We start from the raw sequence: 24,483 nt of genomic DNA on the forward strand, positions 1-24,483 counted from the left end.
CCCTAAAAAATATTTTAGGTCTCCAAGATCTTTAATGCGAAATTGTTATAATAGACAATATTTAACACGCTGAATTTCTGTCAAATCATTTCCTATCAAAAGAATATCATCCACATAAATCAAAAGGGCAGTAAATGATGAGTTATTATGTCTTCTGAATAGAGACTAATTTGTGTTAGACTGTTGAAATCCTACAGATTTAATCACATGAGAAAATGTTGAAAACCATGTTCGAGATGCTTGTTTGAGACCATAAAGGGATTTCTTGAGTCGACATACAATGTTCTCCCCTGTCGATGATGACCGGGTGGCAAGTCCATGTAAATAATTTCATGCAATGTGCCATGTAAGAAGGTATTTTGCACATCTAGCTGATGAGTAAACCAATTTCTGGCTGCTGCAATGGTGAGGAGACACCTCAAAGTTGTTAATTTTGCTGTTGGTGAAAAAGTTTCAGAATAGTCGACACCTTCAATCTGAGTGTACCTCTTTGCGACAAGGCGCGCCTTATATCTGTCGACGCTACCATCTGAGTTGTACTTTATTTTATAGACCCATTTGCATCCGATGGGTTTCTGCCCAGCGGGTAACGGTGTCAAGGTCCACGTTTGATTTAGCTGCAAGGCGGAAAGCTCTTCATCCATTGCTTTTTGCCAATTTGGATTAAGGATAGCTTGACCATAAGTGTGAGGTTCTTTGGTGGCTGTGATGTTAGCAAGATATGCACTATGTGTAGAAGAAAATCGTGAATTAGAAAGAAAATGATGCATAGGATGCCTGGTTCCATTCGACCGGTCTTGGGTAGTGATCGAATGATTGGCTTGGGATCCCGTTACGTAGTCTTGAAGCCAGGAAGGTGGGGTGGATGTGCGACTGGATCGTCGAACAGGAAGGTCGGTTGGAGAAGGTTTGGTAGTGAGTGCTAGATTTCTTGGCATGGGAGAAGAAGGTTGGTCTACTAGAGGTTCAATGTATTATGACGAGTAGAAGAAGAAGGTTGGTTTGATGGAGGTTCAGGTGCATTGTGATGAGTAAGAAAAGAAGGTTGATCGAGTGAATGTAGGACAGGAGTGGGTAAGTCAATGTCAATAGTGGGCAAAATACCTTGTAATGGAGGTGAGGATTGTGTCTGTGACTGTTGGCAGAATGAGAAAACACTTTCACAGAAGATGACATCCCGACTTGTAAAAAAAGTGTTTGCATCTATATCAAATAATTTGTATGTTTTAGGTGAGAAAGTGAAGGTGGTTGATTATATAGTAGCTCAAAAGGTGATTTGTTTTTTAGTAAAGGTGATGGCAAGCAATTAATGATATATGTGGCGGTTAAAACGCATTCTCCCCAAAATTCTAATGGTAAATTGGACTGAAATAGGAGGGCTCGTGTTGTGTTTAAAACGTGTCTATATTTGCGTTCTACTACTCCATTTTGTTGAGGAGTGTAGATGCAAGTGCGTTGACATTCAATACCTTTTTTGAGAAAAAAATCATACATTGAAATAAATTTAAGTCCGTTGTCAACGTGGATGGTTTTAATGTCTGAAATTGATTTTGTGCAAATGTAATGAATGACTCTAAGAAATGTTGGGTTTCAGATTTGTGATTCATAAGAAATAGCCAAGTACATCTAGTATAGTCATCGACTATAATGAGAAAAAAACGTTTTCCAAAATGAGTTGGGGTTTTATGAGGACCCCAAATGTCACAATGCAATAGATTAAATGGAGAATGAGATCTTATTGTGCTTAAAGGAAAGTGTAGCCTTGTCTGTTTAGCTTTGGGACAAATACTACAATTATTATGAATGCGAATGAGATTTTTACTGATAGGGATAGGTAGTAAGGAAGATACAAGTTGTAGACACGTCGGAGAAGGATGTATGAGGCGCTTGTGCCATAAATTAGGGTCGGTCGATATTTGAGATGCGTGGGCTTGGTTTGGAAGAGGGGACATGTAGTATAAGCCTGCGTGTTGTTTACCCGAGCCAATCATCCTCCCCGTAGCCAAGTCCTGTAAATTAGTGAACTATAGGAGTAAAAACGACACAACAATTTAGTGAACTGGTTATCTTACTAATGGACATGAGATTTAAATTAAAACAAGGAACACAAAGAACATCTTTGAAAGTGATTTTGTCATTGAATTTAATTGTGCCTGTAGATGAGATGGGCGCAGTTGAGCCTGTGGGCAGATTAACATTTGAAATAAATGATGATGAAGTGTGTGTGAAAAATTGTGACTCAGATGCAATGTGATTGGTTGCTCCGCTATCCAAAATCCATGGTTTCGTAAAAGTAGAATTAGAATAGGAGTTATGGGCAAGCAGACCTGCAGAGCTAACAAACGTGTCACTTTTACCGTTATTGTTGAGCGAGTAAATAGCTTTTGCCAATTGCTGAATTTGCTCGGCACTGAAGCCTTGTACGAGGTTTCTATCGGACTCGTTACTGATGCTTTTTTGCCATACATGATTTTTTATTTAGGGGATAAAAATGGACAGGCTGTCAGGGCACCAAGATCGGTGCTCTGATACCAATAAGAAAATGATAAAAAATGGTAAGAAGAAGAGATGTTTCTTATTGTCTTATGTGTATGGTTACATCACTTCATGTATATGAAATATATAAGGAGTTTCTCTCTCCAAATTACAATCTAATTAGGTAGGGATACTAATCATGAGATTCTATCATTATTAAATTAATTGCATATAATTGAATACAATATCGTACAATATTACATATAATTTGATAATTATTATTTCCTTAATAATGCTTTCTTCTAACTGTGATTCCAAACTCTTCACTCGTGTTCAATTCTTCACTTATCATTCCACTTGGAAGCTTCCAATCAAAGTGATATAACAACATTGCAAGGGTCACTTCGACAACTCTGGATGCATATATGCTTCCAGGGCATATCCTTCTTCCAGCTCCAAAAGGAATGTACTCAAAATTATTCCCTTTATAGTCAATAGTGCTGTCAATGAATCTCTCGGGATAAAATCTCTCTGGTTCAGTCCAATACTTTGAATTTCTTCCAATTGCTCAAGCATTGACTATGACCTTGCTTTTGGCTGGTATGTTATAACCATGTATCTCACATGTTTTACCATATTCTCTTGGAAGCAAAAAAGGGAGTGGAGGGTGTAATCTCAATGTCTCTTTCACAACTAGTTTCAAATATTTGAGTTCGTTGATGCAATTTTCATTAACCCTTCCTTTCAAGGTTATCAGACTCGTGAGAGTCCAGTAAACTCGCAGACTCGTAAGAGTCTACTTCACATAAAAAATTTAACAAAAAAAATAATTCATGATACCAATTTCATAATATTGAAATAAACAAGTTCATACACCAACAAAATAAGTAAAACAACACAAATGTTATGAAGTTTAAAAGTCTCATTCATCTAATCCTCTAAGGAAATCCTCTCTAAGATCTTCATGATCATCTCATCATCATATTCATCACCATCTTCATCATCATCTTCATCACCATCAACATCATCATCAAAAACTATATTATCAAAATCAGTTGCATCTAGAATTGAATCATTTAAACTTGTTCCTCCAACTAAGTCAACATTCACACCATCATCTTCAACTTGAGTTTGCTCAACCTCAACAACATTATCTCCTTCTTCAGTTATACATTCATTATCGAACTTAATGTCTTCAAATAATTGATCTTATAATTTGTTTGTTTATCAACTTCGAGTTATACATTAAGTCATTCATTTTCTTCTGATGCAAACAATTTCTTCTTTTTGTATGAACCTATAATTAAATATGAAATTTTTGTCAATATATAAATGAAATCAAGAAAAACCTTAAATAACTTCAAGTACTCGAATTACCATTTCAAATGAGTTCCAATTACGCTCACACTCTGAAGAACTACAAGTTAAACTCAAAACTCGAATAGCAAACATCTTTAGTTATGGAGTTCTATCCCCAAATATCTCCCACCATTCTTCAGGGAACATAACTTTCTTACACACCTTTGCATTTTCCGAAGAAAATGTTCCTCTTGAATAGTGAAAAACAGTAAGTTGCAAATTTATTTTTGTTCTTTCTGAAACGTCATTAACCAATCTTCTCATGCATATGTACAACCCTTCCTTCACCTCAGCATCATCATTTCTAGAGTTTGGTTCATAGTGTAATTGGGGGTTTAGGTAATAGGCAATTGCATGCAAAGGCCAAAGGCCTATGAAGCTGATTTTTCCACCTCTAATCAATGATTTTCCAAACATGTTCATAACTACGTACCAATTATGTTATATTAGAAATATTTCACAAATAAATAAGTATTTAAATTTAAAATGGAAGAAAGTTAGAAATGGTACCTTTTTCTTGATATTATTAAAGTTGTTTTTAATCTTCTCTTTGGTGCAATCCATCTCCTCATATAAAAATAATCCATCTCCTTATATAAAAATGCACAGGATTAAATGAGCCTTCAAATAAATGCATAGGATTGAACATTACACTGAACGAGACTTGAGGCGTATTTATGACCTTTTCATTCTTTTTTAAGTAACAAATGGCATATATCAATGCACCACCTTTTAACGAATGATCTAGATTAAAAGGGCCTTCAAATGAGAGCACAAGATTGAACGTCACATTGAACAAAACTCAAATGCATTATGACATTTTCACACTTAGTCAACCTCATAGAGCGCATAAATCAATACACCACCTTTTAATGGATGATCCAAATTAAAATGCCTTGAATGTTACATTGAACAAGACCTCATATGCATTTATGACCTTTTCACACTTTTTAATCCTCATAAAGCATATAAATTGATGCGCCACCTTTTAACAGATCGTCTGGATTAAATGAGCCTTTAGATGAACGCACAAGATTGAACTTAAAATATTCAACTTATAAAGTCAGACCATGTACTTCGACATTCTTTTATATATAGGTTTAATGTTCATGTTACACACTATTTACTTCATAATCAATACTTACAAGCGAACCTAAATTTCACACTTCAACTATATTGTTTGCAAGTTCCTTTAACCAGCGTAATATGTTGTTATGGAAGCAAAAGATCAACCTACATCAGTTCCATGGTAACTTAATCTATGTGTCATTGACTTAATTATTAAATACTTTGACATTTAAAGTTTGGCTAATTTCTTTTGTGAAATTAAGATTTAAAAAGAAGCATTGTGTTGTCTTATTGTCATTGTGTCTGAGTCACACCCTTTAGTAGTTCCTAAACTAGATCGCAAAGTTGATGCATCTAAATGTTGATTATGATTTGGTGACAACTCTAGTATTGGAGGTGGAAACTAGAAACATATAAATTTTATTTCCCAACTAGAGAATGCACAAAATCCTATAAGATGTAGGACTTCAGTTGGGAGTGATTGAATGAAGCCCTAATTATTACACCAACCTATTTGATTGGGAAGATATGTGTGCTACATTTTTTGGCATAACACAAAGTGGAGTCTTTAGTTAGGTCAATGGTGAAGTTGAAGTGGTTAAGAGAGAACATGTTCCCACTTCAAGAACAACCATCTGAAGAGGAACTTAATGCCCATTAAAGGACATATATATTAGGATTAATTGGTAGGGTGTCAATGTCTGACAAAATAGGTAACAAAGTGCCCATGTACTTAATATTTTTAATCAATCTTCGAAAAACTAACGATGTAGTTGAGGATTTACTTGTTTAGTTATTTTGTATAGGGAAATGTGTAAAAGCATTAATATGCGTGCAAAGACATAAGTCGTGGTTGTGCATCCCTTTTGCAGTCATGGGCGCAACATCACATGCCCTTTATGGCACCAATTTCCAAATGTGATTTAATGTACTTGTTGGTTCGCAAGTGGAGTGACAGTAGTTCTGAATTTCCAAAATGTCCCATGCAACAACTTACTACAAAGCTAGAATAGGTAATGTTAAAAGCAACAACTAAATGTTCCTATTCTTGCTGCCCTTATTTATAATATTTTGCTTTCCTGATACACACGAATGTACTTTAATGACTTTTTTTAAGTTTATATGGGCTCCATATGATGGGTTAGAGGCATCAACACCAACTGAAGCCTTTAAGGATCAACACTTGTGGACATCATGCACAATGTTAATTTATTTTGCAGTTGCGGAGTGGCACTAGTCCGACAAGGTGAAGTTACATTTTCGTCTATCACAAGAAGTAATAGAGCCTTCCAACAAGCTTGATCACCAACACAAAATTGACATGAGAGAAAGTCAAGATGAGAATTGGGTGACCAAACATGCCTATTGGGTTGATTTCTGAACAACAAACATCAACTTAGATTGACAGATATTCCAATGCTTGGTCCTCTCCACCACACACATGAGTACATGGGATGGTACATAGCCAATTCATATATCTTCTTTTGGTGCCACAAATGTTGCAGAATTAGAGGCTCAATCATCAAATAAAGAGTTCACAGTGACCATTTCACCATAATTGTTCCTCCTCGCAGAGGATCCACATTAATAATTCAGCAGTTTTTAGCAGTTTGGGACACCCGACAAGAGCCTACCATGGATGAAAGAAGATATTCATTTTTGGCATTCTTTGAACATGACATGCAAAAATATGTTTAGAACATATGTGACAACACCATTATTTGCACAAATCTTCATGTAATCCACTTACTCTGCACAACAACATTATGAACTAGGGTCATCTTCAGCTTCATATTGGGGGTTTGCAAAAATGGTCCATGACTAACCCCACTCCAAGAACACACAATACCACCCGAACAACCTAAATGAAAAAATCAACACATAATAAACATTGACCTCATTGTGATATTTATCATCCGTGACGAAAATTGAAAATATTGTATTTAATGAACGATAATATGTTATATATGTTTCATATTTGTGTCATAATTTTAATAATATTTTTTTAAAAAAATAATGAAAGAAAAAATTAAATGTAGTACCTAAAAATTAAATATGTATCCTAAATAATTGGAAAAAGATTAAATTTCCTTACCCATCACACAATTATAAAAAGATTTCATGAATAAATAAAATATTTATTAAAGTTGATTGTTTAAATAACAATACTCACTCTCATTATTAAATATTCTTAATATTTATTTATTAATTTGTCTATTTAACTTGTATAAGTAAAAAAAATAAGTTTCTTAAGTTTTTCTAAAATTCTTTATTATTAAAAAAAGACTTTAATATATATTTCTTACAAATAATATTATATTTTGGAACTAATACAAATATTTTCATAATTAAAAATATATTTAAGAAACTTTTATAAAAGAATCGTGCCCTTTGTAATTAAAACTATACAAGTTGTCTGTAAGTCGTTTCAAACTCCTTCTATCACTTTTATAATTTAAATTTAACGACTTACGAAATTTGATGATTTACAAAATTTACAAAAAAATTATTTAATTTAAATGCATCCATAATATAAATCTTTTTTACTCTGACAGTAGGTTTTCTCTTCATCCTAGTCTTTTCTTTCTACAGTACAGTGCAAAGGAAGTTTTGTTCATTCAAGCATTTAAGAAGGGTTATAAACCTTTTCTTGTTTCTATCGTTTCAAATTTTTCATTTCAGATTCTCAATATCTTTAGTTCATCAACAAAAGGGTCTTGATTTGAGGGAGTGTTTTACTTCAATTTTTTCTCTGGTCTGCTTCTTTCTTTTCTTCGTTTTCATGGGGTGGTTTCTTTCTTTCTTGTTTTCCCTAAAGTTTTGCTTTTTCTTCATTTAGTTTATGAGTTTTGCATTCTTGTTTTACTGTTTTGTGCTTTGCATGTTTATGTGGAGGGCAAGTTTGTTCTTTCAAGTGTTCTATTGAAGTTTTTGTTTATGTGACTTGTTGAGGTACCATTGATAGATATCTGTAACATAAAGTCTCCTTTTGAAAGTCCTATTGGAAAAGACATGGAGATTGCTCCGTAGCACTTTGCCCCATTTTTCTTTAGTTTTGTACCTTTGGACCCTGTGGTACCTTGGTTTATGAAGGTCAAGGAGGAAATCCTAATGTTAGGAGAAATATTTAACTTCGTGATAAACAAATTGGAACGAGGAAATTTGGTGCTGAAAAATAGCATGCAAGCTATAAGTCCCATGTGGGTTATATTGAAAGTGATGGAAAGTTTGATGGTGCATTCAGTTACAATAGGAGCAGTTCTCATTACTCATATGTTTATGATGGTTTGTATTTGGTGGATACAATGAAAATAGAAAGAGTGAGATATGGAAAGCTTGTGTTCTTGGATTTCATGATTTCATAGGGTGGTTTCTTTTCTTGCTTTTCTTGGTTTTCATGATTTCATGGGGTGGTTTCTTTGTTTCTTGTTTTCCCTAAAGTTTCACTTTTTCTTCATTTAGCTTAGGAGTTTTGCATTTTTTTTTTACTGTTTTGTGCTTTGCATGTTTCTGTGGAGGGAAAGTTTGTTCTTTTAAATATGTTTACTTTTTATGAATTATTTTTCTACTGTTTTGTGGTCGTACTTCTCAAACACCTCTTTTTCAACCTCCGCTGCTTGGCACTATCTGTGTTTTCAAGGTATGAAGTTCCTCAGCACTTCGACTGGCAAAGAATTAAGGAAAGTGTTTGTGAAACAGTGGACAGTGGACGGTGAATCGAGCATTGGTGACATTTAAGAACTTGTTTGATAAGCTAATGCATCTATACAAATTGTAAGAACCTGGGAATTCTAAAGTAATGGCCGCAAACGCCGTCTTAACGGATTGCTATGATAATGGTAGGAAATCCAGTGGTACCTTGGCTTATGAAGGTCAAGGAAGAAATCCTAATGTTAGGAGAAATATTTCACTTCAGTGATAAACAAATTGGAACGATGAAATTTGGTGCTGAAAAATAGGATGCAAGCTATAAGTCCCATGTGGGTTATATTGAAAGTTATGGAAAGTTTGATTGTGCATTCAGTTACAATAGCAACAATTCTCATTACTCATGTTTATGATAGTTTGTATTTGGTGGATACAATGAAAATAGAAAGAGGAAGATATGGAAAGCTTGTGTTCATTTTTGTCCTAAATAGAATTTTAGGACAACTCCAAACTTGTTTTTCCCTTAAGGATCATGGTGAAAATTCAAGATTTACTTCTAGGAAGAAACGCAACAAACCGAAAGGTTGTGTTGTTGAAAAGGAGGTTGTCCGTGTTAAAGATCTTTAAAATCGTCAGAAGAGGTTTAGTATTAGGGTGGTGACTTCAAGAGATTGTGTCCAGCTACCCACATCCTTTGATTATGTCGTAAATAAAATTCACTCAATGAAGTTCAAGCAGGCAATTCTTTGTGGCTGTGAAGAATGGTAGCAAAGGTTGACGTACAAAAATTGTCTTTCATTCCCTTCTGGAAGCTTTCTATGTGAGTATATTGGAGAAGTCAGTGGCTATAGATAATGACTATATATTTCACATGGGTATGTTCATGATGGATACTTTCTTTTGTTGTGTTTGGACTTTATTTAACAGTTTCAGTCTTCCTTTGTAGGTGTTGAAAAGGTCTTCACTAATGCAAGTAAATGTGTATACGTAGGAAGATTTACTAATCATAGCTGTTCTTCAAATCTTCGTGTCAAAGATGTTATGTATGATCACAATGACAAGAATCTTCCTTACAAATTGTTGTTTGCTGTAAAGGATATTTCGGCTGTTTGAGAGCTGACTTATGATTATAATTCCTTCAGTGGAAAATTGATCAATAGTAGTAGTAATAGTTGCTATTGGGGAACACCGAAAGGCAATGGACAAATCTACATTTAAAGGTGTAAATTATAAACTGTATTTTTTTATTACATTGTTGAATAGAGTACATATACTCACATCATTGTTTGATATGCATTGGTTGTAGTAGTCCATAAGCCTTTGATGTAAAAGATATGTACAATATGCATAGCTTATGTGGCTTGGTCTTGGATGATGGATGGTGGTTTGTAGGTTATTGATTCAAGACTAATAACCTTGGTCTATGAGTTATGCCTAATCATGCGTAGGGGAATTATCAACCTCTCTGTAGCAAAACCAGTTTGTGGGTGTTGATTGCAAAACCTCTCTTCATCAACCTCTCTGGGCTGTGGTAGGTCTGACAGGAGAACTGTTGTCAAAGGAAACGAGGAAAAGGAGGTGCAGGCAATGCAGGTGTCATGGTGGCCATGAGAAGGAAAACGAAGAAGGAATACTCTCTTAGTTATCATCATGGAGCCTGCAGCAACCATAGAAGGGCTGTTGAATGTCTATCTCATTGGTTGAGGTAGCAGGACTAACACCTCTTTCAAGGAGTGTATATGGCCACTGAAACAAGACCCAAGGAGGTCTCCTTGTGTGGAACTTGCGGTTTGTCTGGAGAGGTTTATCTGGTTTCTGTCACGAAGAGCCATGATAGAGTCTCTGGAAGTAAAATCCATGGTAATAGGATGTCTGGAGCGGCTGTCAGTAGTGATGGGTGTTAAATCAGATGGTCTTTAAACCTGAAGTGGCTGGTTTACCTTGTATGGAGCCTCACTTCTCACACCTGATGTGGTGCCAGTATTGGTTTACTGGGTCTTGTTGGAGTTGCTGGCTGGTTTGTTGGTTTGCTGGTGCTGCCAGTACTGGTTTGCTGGTTTTGGTGGAGCTGCTGGCTGGTTTGTTGGGTTGCTGGTTTACCTTGTGTGTTGGAGATGCTGGCTGGATGCAAGTGAAGCTCACTGTTTCACAGTAAAGGGCCATAAAAAGTAGGGGGTTTTATTTATGCTGATGAATTTGTAGCTTGGATTTCAAAGCATTATTCAAGGGGTATTATTTCTTTGGTCCAAGTGGTGCGCTAGATGCAGAGCAGTTTTCAATCAATTGAAGTGGACTGGTGGCCTACGCACGGAGCCCTGGATGGTGCATATGTTGTGATGCCAAAGCTGGGTTGGGAAAGGGTTGCTGGTTGGTGCTTCCAGCGTGGGGCAATCAAGTGAAGCAAGCTCTTTCATCCTATGCTTGGATGCTTTGTTGGTGTGGTGTGGACCTCAAACATGAGCTGCTGGTTCTCTTTTTTATGGTCTGTTGGGTCTGGTGTGGATTTCTAGTGAGTGGGGGGTTTGTGGGTTAATACTACAATAGGTTTGCTTTGGTAGTAAAATGTGGTCCTTTAATTTAATTAATTCTTTGTCGATAAAAAAAAAAAAACTAAAACCATTTTTGAAAATAGAACTTAAACACATCCTTTTTAACTAATTCATTCCACTTTCATATCAAGTATGGTAAGGATTATGATCATAAAATGTATTTGCAAGAGGTTATGATCCATACCAGAATTATAGCCTTGATGTTTTTCCTTGTTAAATAAAAATCTTGCTTGCTAACATCCTCATATTGTATGAGAACATCCACAAGATCTTCTGCTTCCCTTTCGTAATCTTTGGTTTTTGACTTTGCCTCTTTATGTTCATTATGATGTTTTCCATTATGTGATCGGTTTGTTGATGTAACCTCTCAAGCTTGGGCCTCAGGCCAGTGACACGTTGCAGCCAAGTAGCAGAAGGAAACAAATCTCCAATGTTAAAACCTCCTGCAACTTTTATTGATTTTTTAACCACTGATATAAAGTTTTCTTGGTCTTTATATTTCTTGCCAAAGGCAGACCTGGAAACAATTGTATAAATAGATGAAAGTAGAGCTTGAGTGAGATTGATGGGGGATCCTTTCTCCGAATCTATCCATTTGACAAGATTGGAGAGCTCCTCTTCTTTAATTGGCTGGTATGAGTTGATACGTTTTAAAGCTCCAATATGCAAATTTTTTCTAAAATTCTTTATTATTAAAAGAGAATTGAATATATATTTCTCACAAATAATATTATATTTTGGAACTAATATAAATATTTTCATAATCATTACAATATAATTTAAGAAACTTTTATAAAAGAATGGTATCCTTTGTAATTAAAATTATACAAGTTATCGATATGTGTTTTAAAACTTCTTCTATTGATCACTTTTATAATTTAAATTTAATGACTTACAACTAGTGAAATTTGATGATTTAAGAAAATTTACAAAAAAAATTATTTAATTTAAATGCATCCATAATATAAATCTTTTTTATTCTTAACGTTGCATTCTAACTCTTATCAATTTTATATTAATAATCATCACAACTCTGACGTGAACAGTAGGTTTTCTCTTCATCCTAGTCTTTTCTTTCTCCAGTACAGTGCTAAGGAAGTTTTGTTCTTTCAAGCATTTAACAAGGGTAATAAACCTTTTCTTGTTTCTATTGTTTTAAAGTTTTCATTTTCATTTCCAATTCTCAATATCTTTAGTTCATCAACAAATAACAAAAGGATCTTGATTGCAGGGAGTGTTTTACTTCAATTTTTCCTCTGGTATGCTTCTTTTCTTGGTTTTCATGGGGTGGTTTCTTTCTTTCTTTCTCTCCCTAAAGTTTTGCTTTTTCTTTATTTAGTTTGAGTTTTGCATTCTTGTTTTACTGTTTTGTGCTTTGCAAATTGCATGTTTCTGTGGAGGGAAAGTTTGTTCTTTTAAATATGTTTACTTTGTATGAATTCTTTTTCTACTGTAACTGTACTGCTCATACTTCTCTTGTTTTTCAAGTGTTCTCTTGAAGTTTTTGTTTATGTGATTTTTCAACTTCCGTTGCTTGGCACTATCTGTCCTTCAACTTTTATCACTCTAAAGCTTCCAAGGTATGAAGTTTCGTCTTCATGGCTTTTCAATTTTCATTTTGCATCATTATTATTTTATACTCCAATCTCCCATTATTCTATTTTCTACCTTTGAACGCTTACATCACTGAAAAAGCTTTCAGCATTTGAATTCTTGGTTGAATGTTTTTTTTTATAGTTTGGTTGTTGTTATTTGTTCATTCTAGATGGTTTGTAAACTGTTGTTTGACTTGTTGTGGTACCACTGATGGATATCTGTAATACAAAGTCTCCTTTTGACAGTCCTTTAGGAACTTGTTTGACAAGCTAATAATACTTCAATACAAATTGTAAGAACCTGGGAATTCTAAAGTAATGGCCGCTAACACTGTCTTAACGGATCGCTATGATAATGGTAGGAAATCCATTGTTACCTTGGTTATGAAGGTCAAGGAGGAAATCCTAATGTTAGGAGAATTTTTTTTCTTCGTGATAAACAAATTGGAACGAGGAAATTCGGTGCTGAAAAATAGCATGCAAGCCATAAGTCCCATGTGGGTTATATTGAACCTTATGGAAAGTTTGATGGTGCGTAGCAACAATTCTCATTACTCGTATGTTTATGATAGTTTGTGTTTGGTGGATACAAAGAAAATAGAAAGAGGGAGATATGGAAAGCTTGTGTTCAAGTTTGCACTAAATAGAATTTTAGACAACTCCAAACTTGTTTTGCCGTTAAGGATCATGTAAAAAATTCAAGGCATCTTACAAGATTTACTCCTAGGAAGAAACACAAACCGAAAGGTTGTGTTGTAAAAAAGGAGGTTGTTCGTGTTAAAGGTCTTTCAAATGGTCGGAAGAGGTTTAGTATTAAGGTGGTGACTTTAAGTGGTTGTGTCCAGCTACCCACATCCTTTGATTATATCGTAAATAACATTCACTCATTGAAGTTCAAGCAGGCAATTCTTTGTGGCTGTGAAGAATGGTAGCAAAATGTTGAATGGTTGACGTATAAAAATTGTCTTTCATTCCCTCTGGAAGCTTTCTATGTGAGTATATTGGAGAATGGAGAAGTCGGTGCTTAAATGGAGGCTAGATAATGACTATATATTTCGCATGGGTATGTTCATGATAGATACTTTCTTTTGTTGTGTTTGACTTTATTTAACAGTTTCAGTTTTCTTTTGTAAGTGTTGGAAAGGTCTTCACTAATGCAAGTAAATGTAGAAACGTAGGAACATTTACTAATCATAGTTCTTCAAATCTTCGTGTCAAAGATGTTATATATGATCACAATGACAAGAATCTTCCTCACAAAATGTTGCTTGGTGTAAAGGATAATCTTGCTGAGAGCTGACTTATGATTATAATTCCTTCAATGGAGAATTGATCGAGAGTAGAAGATATAATGGCAATGGACAAATCTACATTTAAAAGTGCAAATTTTAAACTTGTGTTTGTTTTATTGCATTGTTGAATATAATTTAGATATGCATTATAGTACATATACTCACATCATTATCATTGTTTGATATGTATAAGGTGGTTCTGAGTATGTCAAGGATGCAAGTATATCTAATGAAGTGTCAATTATAAACATACTAAGGAACATAGAAATAAACATACAAAGGGAACTTAGAAATAAGAATTCTGGTTGATGATTTTACATATAAAGTTGTCATTGACTCTTGTATAATGGTTATGTCCAATTATCTTGACACTTACACATCATCTTGTATGGTTGGTTGATGATTTTTGCTCTAATGGCCGAAGTTTTTTCTATTATTCTTGCTCTTGAAAGAGCAAAATGAAAGATTGGGCTAGAAAATTTTGTGCCTCGTAGAGTGAGTCTTGCTATATCTCACTTCTCTCTAATAGATTATGTTTCGACTCCTTCTTATGGTTTCCTTTCCAACATACCCACCTCCTCCTGTAAGTGAGGTTTGGGGCCAGGCCGAGCCGAGCTACATGATGTGAGTTGAATCAAGCATAAACACTTTAGGAACACAATAAGAAGGCTTAAGGACAATTCAATGGAGGACATTGCCTTCCAAATGAAGAGTCAAACTCATAATCATGAGTGACATATCTTTATACACATATATATGGCGGAAATGGAAAGGAAAGCAAGATCAAACACATGAACACAAGTAGAAACACAATGTAGAACAATTAAAAACAGCAACTAACACATGATCTGATTGAAAGGAGAATTAAGTGTTGGAAATAAAAGGAAACACAAAAGAAGCAAGAACCATCGGTGGAAAATGAAGAACAACACTAAAGGGACAAAAGCAATCGATTGGAATTGCTAAAACATGAGTCTAAATGGAAATGGAGATGGAAGGAAGAAGGAACATAATTGGATGAAGACTTGAAGGAGATGGACACGCCACTTGGATGGTGAAAGGTCCAAGATGAGTGCTAAATGCCGCCACTTGAAGCCCTCCAAAACTCACAAGATAAGAATTAGAGAAGGAGATCAAATCTCTCACAATTCTCTCTCATTTTGTGTAGAGTTTCCTTTCTTCTATTTTTATATTCTGGATTACATGAGCAATGCCTCTCTATTTATAGTAGAAGAGGGCTGAAAAATGAAAAGACACAATTGAAATTCAAGAGATAATTGTTTTCCTACTTTCGCACCTGCTAAAAATCCTATCTACACCTACTCGTATGTCACATGGAAGGTGTAACTTGTTTTGTACATTAGTACCCCTTATTTAATATCTACACCTCCATTTTAAAGTTATACTAAAAAACTATACAAAAGTAATTACAAAAAATCATCAAATGTTCATCTCCCAAAGCTTTAGCCATGTTTCTAGTAATTCTTTGAGGCAAGAAAGATGTTGAGCTCATGGATTGGGCTTTGGTCCCCTCTTGGGCTTGGGCCTCATACGCCTCCTCTACTTGGTCTTCATCACTACATATCCCGCAAACTCTTCAATTGAAGGTAGGATGAACCTTCTTAGCTACCACATTTTCACCTTTGTCACCTTTAACAATGATGTTACTAGTACCACCCTGCTCTCTTCATCTAACAAATGTAGTCAACACAATCAATCTGGGAACCTTATCCTCATTGACCATGCCGCGCTCCATATATGTTAATAAAATTAATATTTAACAGCTAAAAACAATCATACATAGAAAAAAAAAAACCCAAAGAAAAATCATATTTCTAGAACAAGCTTTCCAAAATAGTTTTTTAGAATAGTCTTTTCAGAATATGTTTCTAAAATTTCCAGAAAGTCTATTTCGAACAACTATTCAGAAAATATGTTTTAGAAACATATTTTGGAAACCTAATTTCAGAAGTAATCACATTATGCACACCTCCCCCTTTTCTCGAATCCAAAGTCTATTTTTTTTTTTGGATTACCCTTTCCAAAAAGAAAAAATACGCGAACCTGTAGTTTTTTAATGACGATTTACGTACCATAGCGGTGTCAATAACCATTGGAGACAAGACAGAAACGAATGTGAATCACCAACCAAATGCAAGTACTATAATTGCAACAAATTGAACGAACCACAGATCAGAACAGTGCAATAAAGATAGGGGAATGTGTACTTTTTAATTATAAACCCCGACATTGATGTCATTTTTTAAGGTGATGGGGTGAAGGTTCAAAAATTGAAGGGTGTAGGAAGCAAAAGCCATTAAATGGTATCAATAATTCTACATCATGAATTCAAAAGCCATAATCTTTACTTCCATGACTTTTATCCATTCTAGAACTTGTATAACTTCTTTATAGGATTGTGGCTTGGTTCGAGATAAAGGAGGGAGAGTGTATCTAAGTTGTTTATTGAATAATATTCTATATGATAAAACTAGGTTAAAAGAATAACATACCTTATTGGAATTCTGTAAGTTCTCTTCTCAAAGTGATATTATATGTTGATAATGATAGTCTTCTACGAAAGATAGAGATTTGTGTATCCTATAAGACCTTCTTAAGTTCTCGGTCTCAATGTGTTCATTATTTTCAGTGTTACTATCTTATGTAATAACATGATTTTCATCATGTGTGTAATCATATATGTGTTCAAAGTAATTCTCACGATGTCCTGTATCAGTCTAAATGGTTGTATCAACAATTAGACAAAAGCCATACTTAAGAAAAATGACATTTCAAGATACAAAAATTTCTAGTATTTGTATCAATAACAACATATCTTTTAGTTCCAGCTATAAAACCGAGATATATACAACGTTGAGATCAAGCTTATTTATGTTATTTTCAAAGGTTAAAACAAACCATAATCATCCAAAATTTCTTAATTTGTAGAGGTCAGGAACACATTCAAAAAACATTATGAAAGGACTCTTATTATGAATAACAAGTAGGGGGTGCAGGAAGAAAAATATAGGGGTGCAGGAAGAAACTGCCATAATACAATACGTAGAAAAAGAAGAAAACAAAACACTACTTATATTATCTGCATGCATATGTTCAGTATATATAAACTTATATAGACGAAGGGACTGTTTCTTCCTGCACCTCCATACCTTCTTCTCTCACCTTCATAAGTTTTGAAATTTCCAAAAATGCCCCTTTATAATATTCCGAATTACGTAATTCGGAAGTCATTTTTCAAATTTGTAATTAGCTACCGGATTACGTAATCCAGAAACCATTTTTCAGATGCATGATTATTCTTTGGATTACATAATCCGGAAGTCTTATTTAACTTCCAGATTATGTAATCCGAAAGTCTTTTTTTAAATGAGTTTCCAAATTACATAATCCGGAAACTACTCTATGGGGGTGACACAAGAAGGACAAAAATGTATTTTCATGTTGTGTATGGAGGTGGCAGAAGAAGATATGGAGGTACAGGAAGAAACAGACGAAGGATGAGAGGAAAGCCCAAATATAGTGGACTGGCAAAAAAAAAAACTCAAGGCATTAATTATGTATTCTTTTTGTAGTTTATGTTTGGTTGTTTCTTGCATACCCATAGTTTCTCTAGGCTTTGGTTAGGCGAAAAGACCATGTTGTCCTTAAAAAATTACTTCTGGATTTTGCAAAATGAAAATGTTATCTTTTCTATTAACACCTCATGGATTCCACAATCCATTCTAGATTACAAAATCTAGAAGGTAATCCCGGATTCAGCAATAGTTTCCGAATTGTACAATTTGCAGCATCCTTTTACTATAATATGTATTTCTTTGGATTATATAATATGAAAAGTATACAATTCAAAATGTCTTTTAGATTATACAATCCAGAAGATATTTCTAGAATGAAAATTATCTTCCAGATAGTACAACCCGAAATACATATTATAGTAAGGGGGTGTTACGAATTTTACAATACAGTATACACAAAAAAAATTGAAAAAAAAAGAAAGAGAAAAATCCTAACATATACTCATAAGAGTAGGGTTTGAATTAAAAAAAATATGAAGGTGTAGGGGGAAGATATGGAAGTATACGGAGAATTTACCAAACATGAAGGTCCATGTTATCAATTGCTTGTTTTAATTGTGGGATAAAAATAAGAAAATTCCCCCTACACCTCAACGGGTTCTTCTTGCACCTCCATATAATTTTTAATTATCAAATCTACAATTGGCAGTATATGTTATGGTTTTAGTTGAGTTGATGAGTTGTTCTTCATTTTGAAGGTTTTCATTAATTGCGGTGAGTGTTTGTGGGTGATTCTTGAGGGTTGTGGTTGGAGGTGGTTGTTGGAGACGGTGAAGGTTAGTTGGTGAGTTAAGTTGTGCGTTTCTTTATATGGTTTCTGATATGGTGATGGAGCAGGGAAAGGGAAGAACATAGAAAAAACTAGAAAAATAAGTGTTGGGATAGAGATATATCCGAATAAAAAAACAACTTTTTAGGATAAAAGTAACATAACCAACAACATGCCTACTCTCCTAGTCTAGTGGGGTATATAATACCCTTTGAAAAACTATTTGTCCTAATAGACAGCTGTGCTGAAAATACTGAAAAGCTATAACAGAAAATCCTAACAGAAAAGGGGATCCAATCCCTACAAAAGACAAAAGAGATCCTTCTAGATATAATCCTTTAACCAAATGGGCCTAGATATCCTTCTAATGGGCCTTGTGCTTGTGAGTCCCGTATCAATAGTTGGCCCCTGCAAAGCAACCTTTTCCTCAAGGTTTTGGATGGATGAACTTGGCAGAGGAGTTGTGGTGGATGACACGGTGGTATAGGAACTAGGGGTGCGGGAGGTAAAACGGGGTGGTCTGGTTATTGTAAAATGTTGGACTATTTGATGTGGGTGGTGGTTGGTGGGCCAAGGTAATTTTTGTGGTGTGGGGGTGGATGTGAGAGTGAGAATAAATTGGGAAAGTGTGGTGCGGGCTTTTGGGCCACGTTGGGGTGTGGTGTTGGCAAAGGGGGTTGAGAGTGGGTTGTAAATTGGCATGGGAAACCCAAAGGGCAAGGTTTGGAAAGAGATTGGTTTTGTAACGTTGGAATTTGGTGTGTGTCAACTACTTGTATTGAATGCGACACAGAGTCACGTGAAGGTGTTGTAGGGAGTCGGTGATGTGACACAATATGGGTCATTGATGGAAATGAAGTGGTGTGGGTAGATGGTTAGGTGCATTTACTTGTGGAAGTAGATGGGTAGGTGAAGGTAGGTGTGAGAGTAAATGGGCACGTGAAGCAGAGGTTAGTGGTTGGTGAAGGGGTTTAATGAGGGCTGCTGATAGAGGACACGTGGCGTGTGTGGATGGCATCAGAGCTGTGTTACGTGAGTTTGAAGTCTCACTTAGGGTTTCACTTAGGTTTATGTTGGGAGGGTGCAAAAGGTACGGGTTTATTTCCTGGTTGGGAGGGTGGTGGGGTAGAGGGGGTTTTGGTCCATGATATGGTTTGAGGAGAGATATGTGAAATACTGGATGAACTTTGGAATCTGGTGGGAGAGCTAGTTCATAAGTCACTTCACCAATGCGTTTGGAAATAGGGTATGGGCCATAGAATTTTCGGGAAAGCTTGTGGTGAGGGGAGCCGGTGAGGGATGTTTGGTGGTAAGTCTGTCGTCAGAGGAGTACCCAGTCGTAAGGAGCAAACAGGGGGAAGCCAAAGACAAAAAAGAAGCGAATGGAAGATGTTGCATTGAAGTGATTAATTCGGTGACAAGTGCTACAATCGTGCCACTGCAAGCTGGGTAGAAGGAATGTCAATGAGGTGGTAGAGATAACGAATATTTTGGTGTATTTTGATGGTTTTGTAGCTGCAGTTTGCAGTGCTTATAGCATTTCAATACGAGCACGGTGCTAGTTGGAATAAGATGTCTAGGTTATGCACTTCTGGGGTGTTTGGTCATCTCTTTATTCTTGGAGATTCTTAATGTGGTTTGGTTTATGTAAAAGGGTTGGATACCCTTTTTGTATCCCTCTTAATTTAATGTCATTCTTTGCTGATAAAACAAAATGAAAAATAATATAAAAACTTAAATCATCCACTAAACGCAAAATGACGACTTTTATCTCAAGTTATTCAAAGATTAAAACTGCTACTATAGCATTAGAGTGCACAATCTCAGCATCACCAAGGGTTTCAATTTCTCAGTCTGAAATTCATGGGACAGGCAAAGGAATATAAGGAAAAGGAACCAAGAACAGATCATGCTTTCTTCTAACTGTGATTCCAAACTCTTCACTCATGTCCAATTCTTCACTTATCATTCCACTTGGAAGCTTCCAATCAAAGTGATATAACAACATTGCAAGGGTCACTTCGACAACTCTGGATGCAAATATGCTTCCAGGGCATATCCTTCTTCCAGCTCCAAAAGGAATGTACTCAAAATTATTCCCTTTGTAGTCAATAGTGCTGTCAATGAATCTCTCGGGATAAAACCTCTCTGGTTCAGTCCAATAGTTTGAATCTCTTCCAATTGCCCAAACATTGACTATGACCTTGCTTTTGGCTGGTATGTTATAGCCATGTATCTCACACGTTTTACCACATTCTCTTGGAAGCAAAAGAGGAAGTGGAGGGTGTAATCTCAAGGTCTCTTTCACAACTAGTTTCAAATATTTGAGTTCATTGATGCAATTTTCATCAACCCTTCCTTTCATGTTGAATACCTCTCTAACCTCAGCTTGTGCTTTTTTCATTACTCTTGAATCATTCATTATTTCAGCCATCGCCCAATCTATGGTTGTTGCTGATGTCTCCCCTCCAGCACCAAAAATGTCCTTAAAAATATCAATAAAAAAGGTTACAAGTAAAGAAACAAAGAGACTGCATGCTTCTAGAGTTATTAGGCAAATGTTTCACTACTTCAAAGATCTAGTGAAAAATAAGATATAGAGGGAAAAAGTGTTAGATATTTATTACCATTTTGATTTCCTACTCTCTTTTTGGTTTAAAAATTGTTTTCCAACATGCTATTCAATAATCAGTTTCTCCCCCTGAACGTGTTATGTTTTCAAAATTGCTTCCAAAAAAGAGGGTTTTAAAAACATAAAACAGAAACATCTAGGAGATGTTTTCTCATTAAGTTCTCCTGTTTTGGGATCCTAGCTCATAAGAGCGAATCCTCTGCAGAGGTACTGTTTGTGTTGAGGTATGAACTTGGTGTGAGTGTCTAGTTTCTTCATATTTTTAAAACTAAAAGCATTTTTGAAAATAGAACTCAAACTCATCCTTATTAACTAATTCATTCCACTTTCATATCAGGTATGATAAAGATTAATTCATGATCATAAAATGTATTTGCAAGAGGTTATGATCCATACCAGAATTATAGCCTTGATGTTTGTCCTTGTTAAAGAAAAATCCTGCTTGCTACCATCCTCATATTGTATGAGAACATCCACAAGATCTTCTGGTTCCCTTTCGTGATCTTTGGCCTTTGACTTTGCCTCTTTATGTTCATTGATGATGTTTTCCATTATGTGATCGGTTTGTTGATGTAACCTCTCAAGCTCGGGCCTCATGCCAGTGACATGTTGCAGCCAAGTAGCAGAAGGAAACAAATCTCCAATGTCAAAACCTCCTGCAACTTTCATTGATTTTTTAACCACTGTTATGAAGTTTTCTTGGTCTTTATATTTTTTGCCAAAGGCAGACCTTGAAATAATTGTATAAATAGATGAAAGTAGAGCTTGAGTGAGATTGATGGGGGATCCTTTCTCCGAATCAATCCATTTGACAAGATTGGAGAGCTCGTCTTCTCTAATTGGTTGGAATGAGTTGACACGTTTTAGGCTTAAAAGCTCCAGTGTGCAAATTTTTCTTAGCTGCCTCCAATAGTATCCATAAGGAGAGAAAGCTATATCTGTGCAATTGTAACTGAATACATCCACAGTTGGGAGTTTAGGCCGTGTGGCAAAGTTAATATCATGGGTTTTCATCACTTCCTTAGCACACTCAGGGGTTGAAATGACAATAGTAGAAACCTCTCCAAGTTGAAGATGCATCAAGGGTCCATATTTTAAGGCCAGGTCTCTTAGTTTTCTATGTGGCTGAGAGGATAGCAGATTGTGTATATTTCCTATAATAGGTAGCTTTGTTGGGCCAGGAGGTATTTTAGAAGTTGTTTCATCTCTTTTCCTGGGTTTGTTTCCAATTTTTTGTACTATAAGGGTTAAGAAGATAAAGAAGAGAAGAGCTGAAAAATAGAGAACTAGTTGAGCCATGGAGAAGAAGCAGATTTCTAATGTGAGTATGATGCTAGTAGTGTCTGTTTATATTTACACATTACTCAGCATTCTTAACTACGTCATCATCTTGGTTTGTCCTCTGGAAGTGCCTGCTGTTTTAAATTTCACAAAGAAAGCATTTAACCTTAGTTTGGCACAAATGGAGTTGGTTTCGTTTAGTTCAATGAAGTCAATAGCTTTGAACCGAAGATGTCCTTTTCATGAATAATTAATTGGAATCAGTTAATTTAATTGACTTTTATCCATCCAAGGACACAAAATACCTGTTGGGAACTAACAGACTAAATCACTTCGCCTAAGGACTCAAAATAGACATAAGAAAAAATATGAAAAGATGCAGAAACATTACCAACACTTTAAAGATAGAAACCTTTTTTTTTTTTACATTTGTCTGGATAATTTTTTCTGTAAACATTTTTATGAAAAAAATGAAATAAATTTCTTTAAAAGATAAAACTACCTTGTAAATAAATTAAAATTCTAATTTTGAAAAAATATTCAACGAGATAACTTGTACAAGTTAAATCATAGATAATAAAAAAATCATTGAAAGCATAGTTGTAACGTGAAAAGAAAAAAAATATCAGAATCTAATTTGGCAAAATATCAGCGCTACTAAAAATAGACTATATTTAAGGCTGAGAATAGACTATATTCTGGTTCAAACATTTGGTTACATTTTTTCTCTACTGCCAAACTTCTTATAGTTGAAGTTAAAGAAAACAATTTTTCTTATAGTTGAAGTTAAAGAAAACAATTTTTTTTCTAACATAGCACTGTTTGTGCTTTTATTTCCCCCATATATGGTTTTGCATACAAATTCATTGAATTAGTTGAGTTGAAGTTTTATAATCATAGTTTACAGTTATGTAACAAACATAAGAGTTTAGATAGTTATAACTTTAAAAGAATACAAAAATAATGAAAGAGATAATCATAACTAATAATTATATTATGTCTAAAAATTCTAATAAGAATAACATTAAATCAAAACATCACAAATTTCAAGTTCAAAATTTAAAATAACAACAAAACACAAAAGAAATTGTCTGATGTTTCTAATCATCTGACTCTCCTTCAATCCCAACACAATTGTCTTCAATATTATCTAATGGGGCATATCACCCATCCTCTTTCCCTTCAAAGAAACTCTTATCAAAGTTAAATAATTTTTCAAATTTAGAATCAGAGCTATCATGTAATTCATTCTCAACCCCAGTTTGAATCTTCTCTTTACCCTTCCTTGTTAGGATGAAGTTTCAGTTGGACCTTTCTTAGAAGTATGGGAAGATCCAATGACAATACCACCACCACTTGATGGTAGTTTTATTTTACTAGGTGCTTGTCTCCTTATGTAATTTATTGGTTCTCCAATACGTGAATCATCATAAACAACTGTCAATTAAGAGTGAGATCTTCATAAAAAAAAACAACTCATTTTCCCCTCTTTAGTATCATTATCATCATCAATTTGTCCCATTAACCACTCATTACTCATCATGTCATTGAGTACAATAGGGTTCATTTCATTCCTAGTATTGTATCTTTGAGCAAGTTGTTGGTTATACTACGTAAACCAAATCATGCAACATTTTGTCTTCCATCTTATTCTTTTTTTTAATAAATTTGCAAGTATAATGTGAATAAATTTCTTTCTACATTCTACAAGATAATAATGAAATGAGTTATGTCATGAAAAATAATTATTACTTGCTCAAATACCTTCAACTACACTCCCATCTCAATGAACTACATGTCAAACTTAAAATCTTGATTGTTAACTTTTTACAAGTTGGGAACTGCGTACCCATAATTCATCCACCATTCAACTATAAAGAAAAAAAAAAGTAACTTATGATGTTATCCGGATAAAGATTGTCGGTAAGTCTTTTAAAACTTCCTCTATCACCTTTATAATTTAAATTTAATGACTTCGGACTAGTGAAATTTGATGATTTACAGAATTTTTTTAAAAATATCTAATTTAAATGTATCCATAATATAAACATTTTTTATTCTTAACGTTGCATTTCATTCTAACCCTTATCAATTTTATATTAATAATAAATAGTAGAATTGTGCACAACTCTGACGTGACAGTAGGTTCTCTTTTCATCCAATTCTTTCTCCACTACAGTGCTAAGGAAGTTTTGTTCTTTCAAGCATTTAACAAGGGT

General features: G+C 34.8%; 2 protein-coding genes, 1 long non-coding RNA gene and 3 pseudogenes across 4 annotated transcripts in view; 5 read left to right on the forward strand and 1 right to left on the reverse strand.

The window, feature by feature from the left end:
• The first annotated feature begins 5,703 nt into the window (after nt 1–5,703).
• Nucleotides 5,704–6,446, forward strand: LOC150027296 (serine/threonine-protein phosphatase 7 long form homolog; annotated as a pseudogene).
• A 1,040-nt stretch (nt 6,447–7,486) lies between these two features.
• LOC150027297 (uncharacterized) lies at nt 7,487–11,380 on the forward strand (annotated as a pseudogene). The gene has a single exon (XR_016521385.1). The product of XR_016521385.1 is annotated as an uncharacterized LOC150027297 (transcript).
• Nucleotides 11,381–12,096: 716 nt separating this feature from the next.
• Nucleotides 12,097–21,858, forward strand: LOC137831329 (uncharacterized). Its single transcript, XR_011084406.2, has 3 exons — nt 12,097–12,225; nt 12,331–12,358; nt 21,321–21,858. It is a non-coding gene; the product is annotated as an uncharacterized LOC137831329 (long non-coding RNA).
• Nucleotides 12,376–16,655, forward strand: LOC150027298 (histone-lysine N-methyltransferase, H3 lysine-9 specific SUVH5-like; annotated as a pseudogene).
• On the reverse strand, nt 20,099–22,282 carry LOC137831325 (cytochrome P450 71D11). The gene is made up of 2 exons (XM_068638967.2): nt 21,380–22,282; nt 20,099–20,836 (listed from the first exon to the last, which is right to left on the reverse strand). Exons 1-2 carry the CDS (start codon nt 22,280–22,282, stop codon nt 20,213–20,215), a joined length of 1,527 nt encoding a protein of 508 aa, XP_068495068.1. The 3' UTR covers nt 20,099–20,212.
• Nucleotides 22,283–23,277: 995 nt separating this feature from the next.
• The window catches only part of LOC137831328 (uncharacterized), a 28,894-nt gene continuing 27,688 nt past the window's right edge, over nt 23,278–24,483 (forward strand). The window contains exon 1 of the transcript XR_016521390.1: nt 23,278–24,481. The gene's annotated coding sequence lies outside the window, so the exon portion shown is untranslated. The remainder of the gene's footprint in view (nt 24,482–24,483) is intronic.

The sequence above is a fragment of the Phaseolus vulgaris genome, chromosome 6 (genome assembly GCF_051622355.1).
Source record: "Phaseolus vulgaris cultivar YP4 chromosome 6, ASM5162235v1, whole genome shotgun sequence".
Lineage (NCBI taxonomy): Eukaryota > Viridiplantae > Streptophyta > Magnoliopsida > Fabales > Fabaceae > Phaseolus > Phaseolus vulgaris.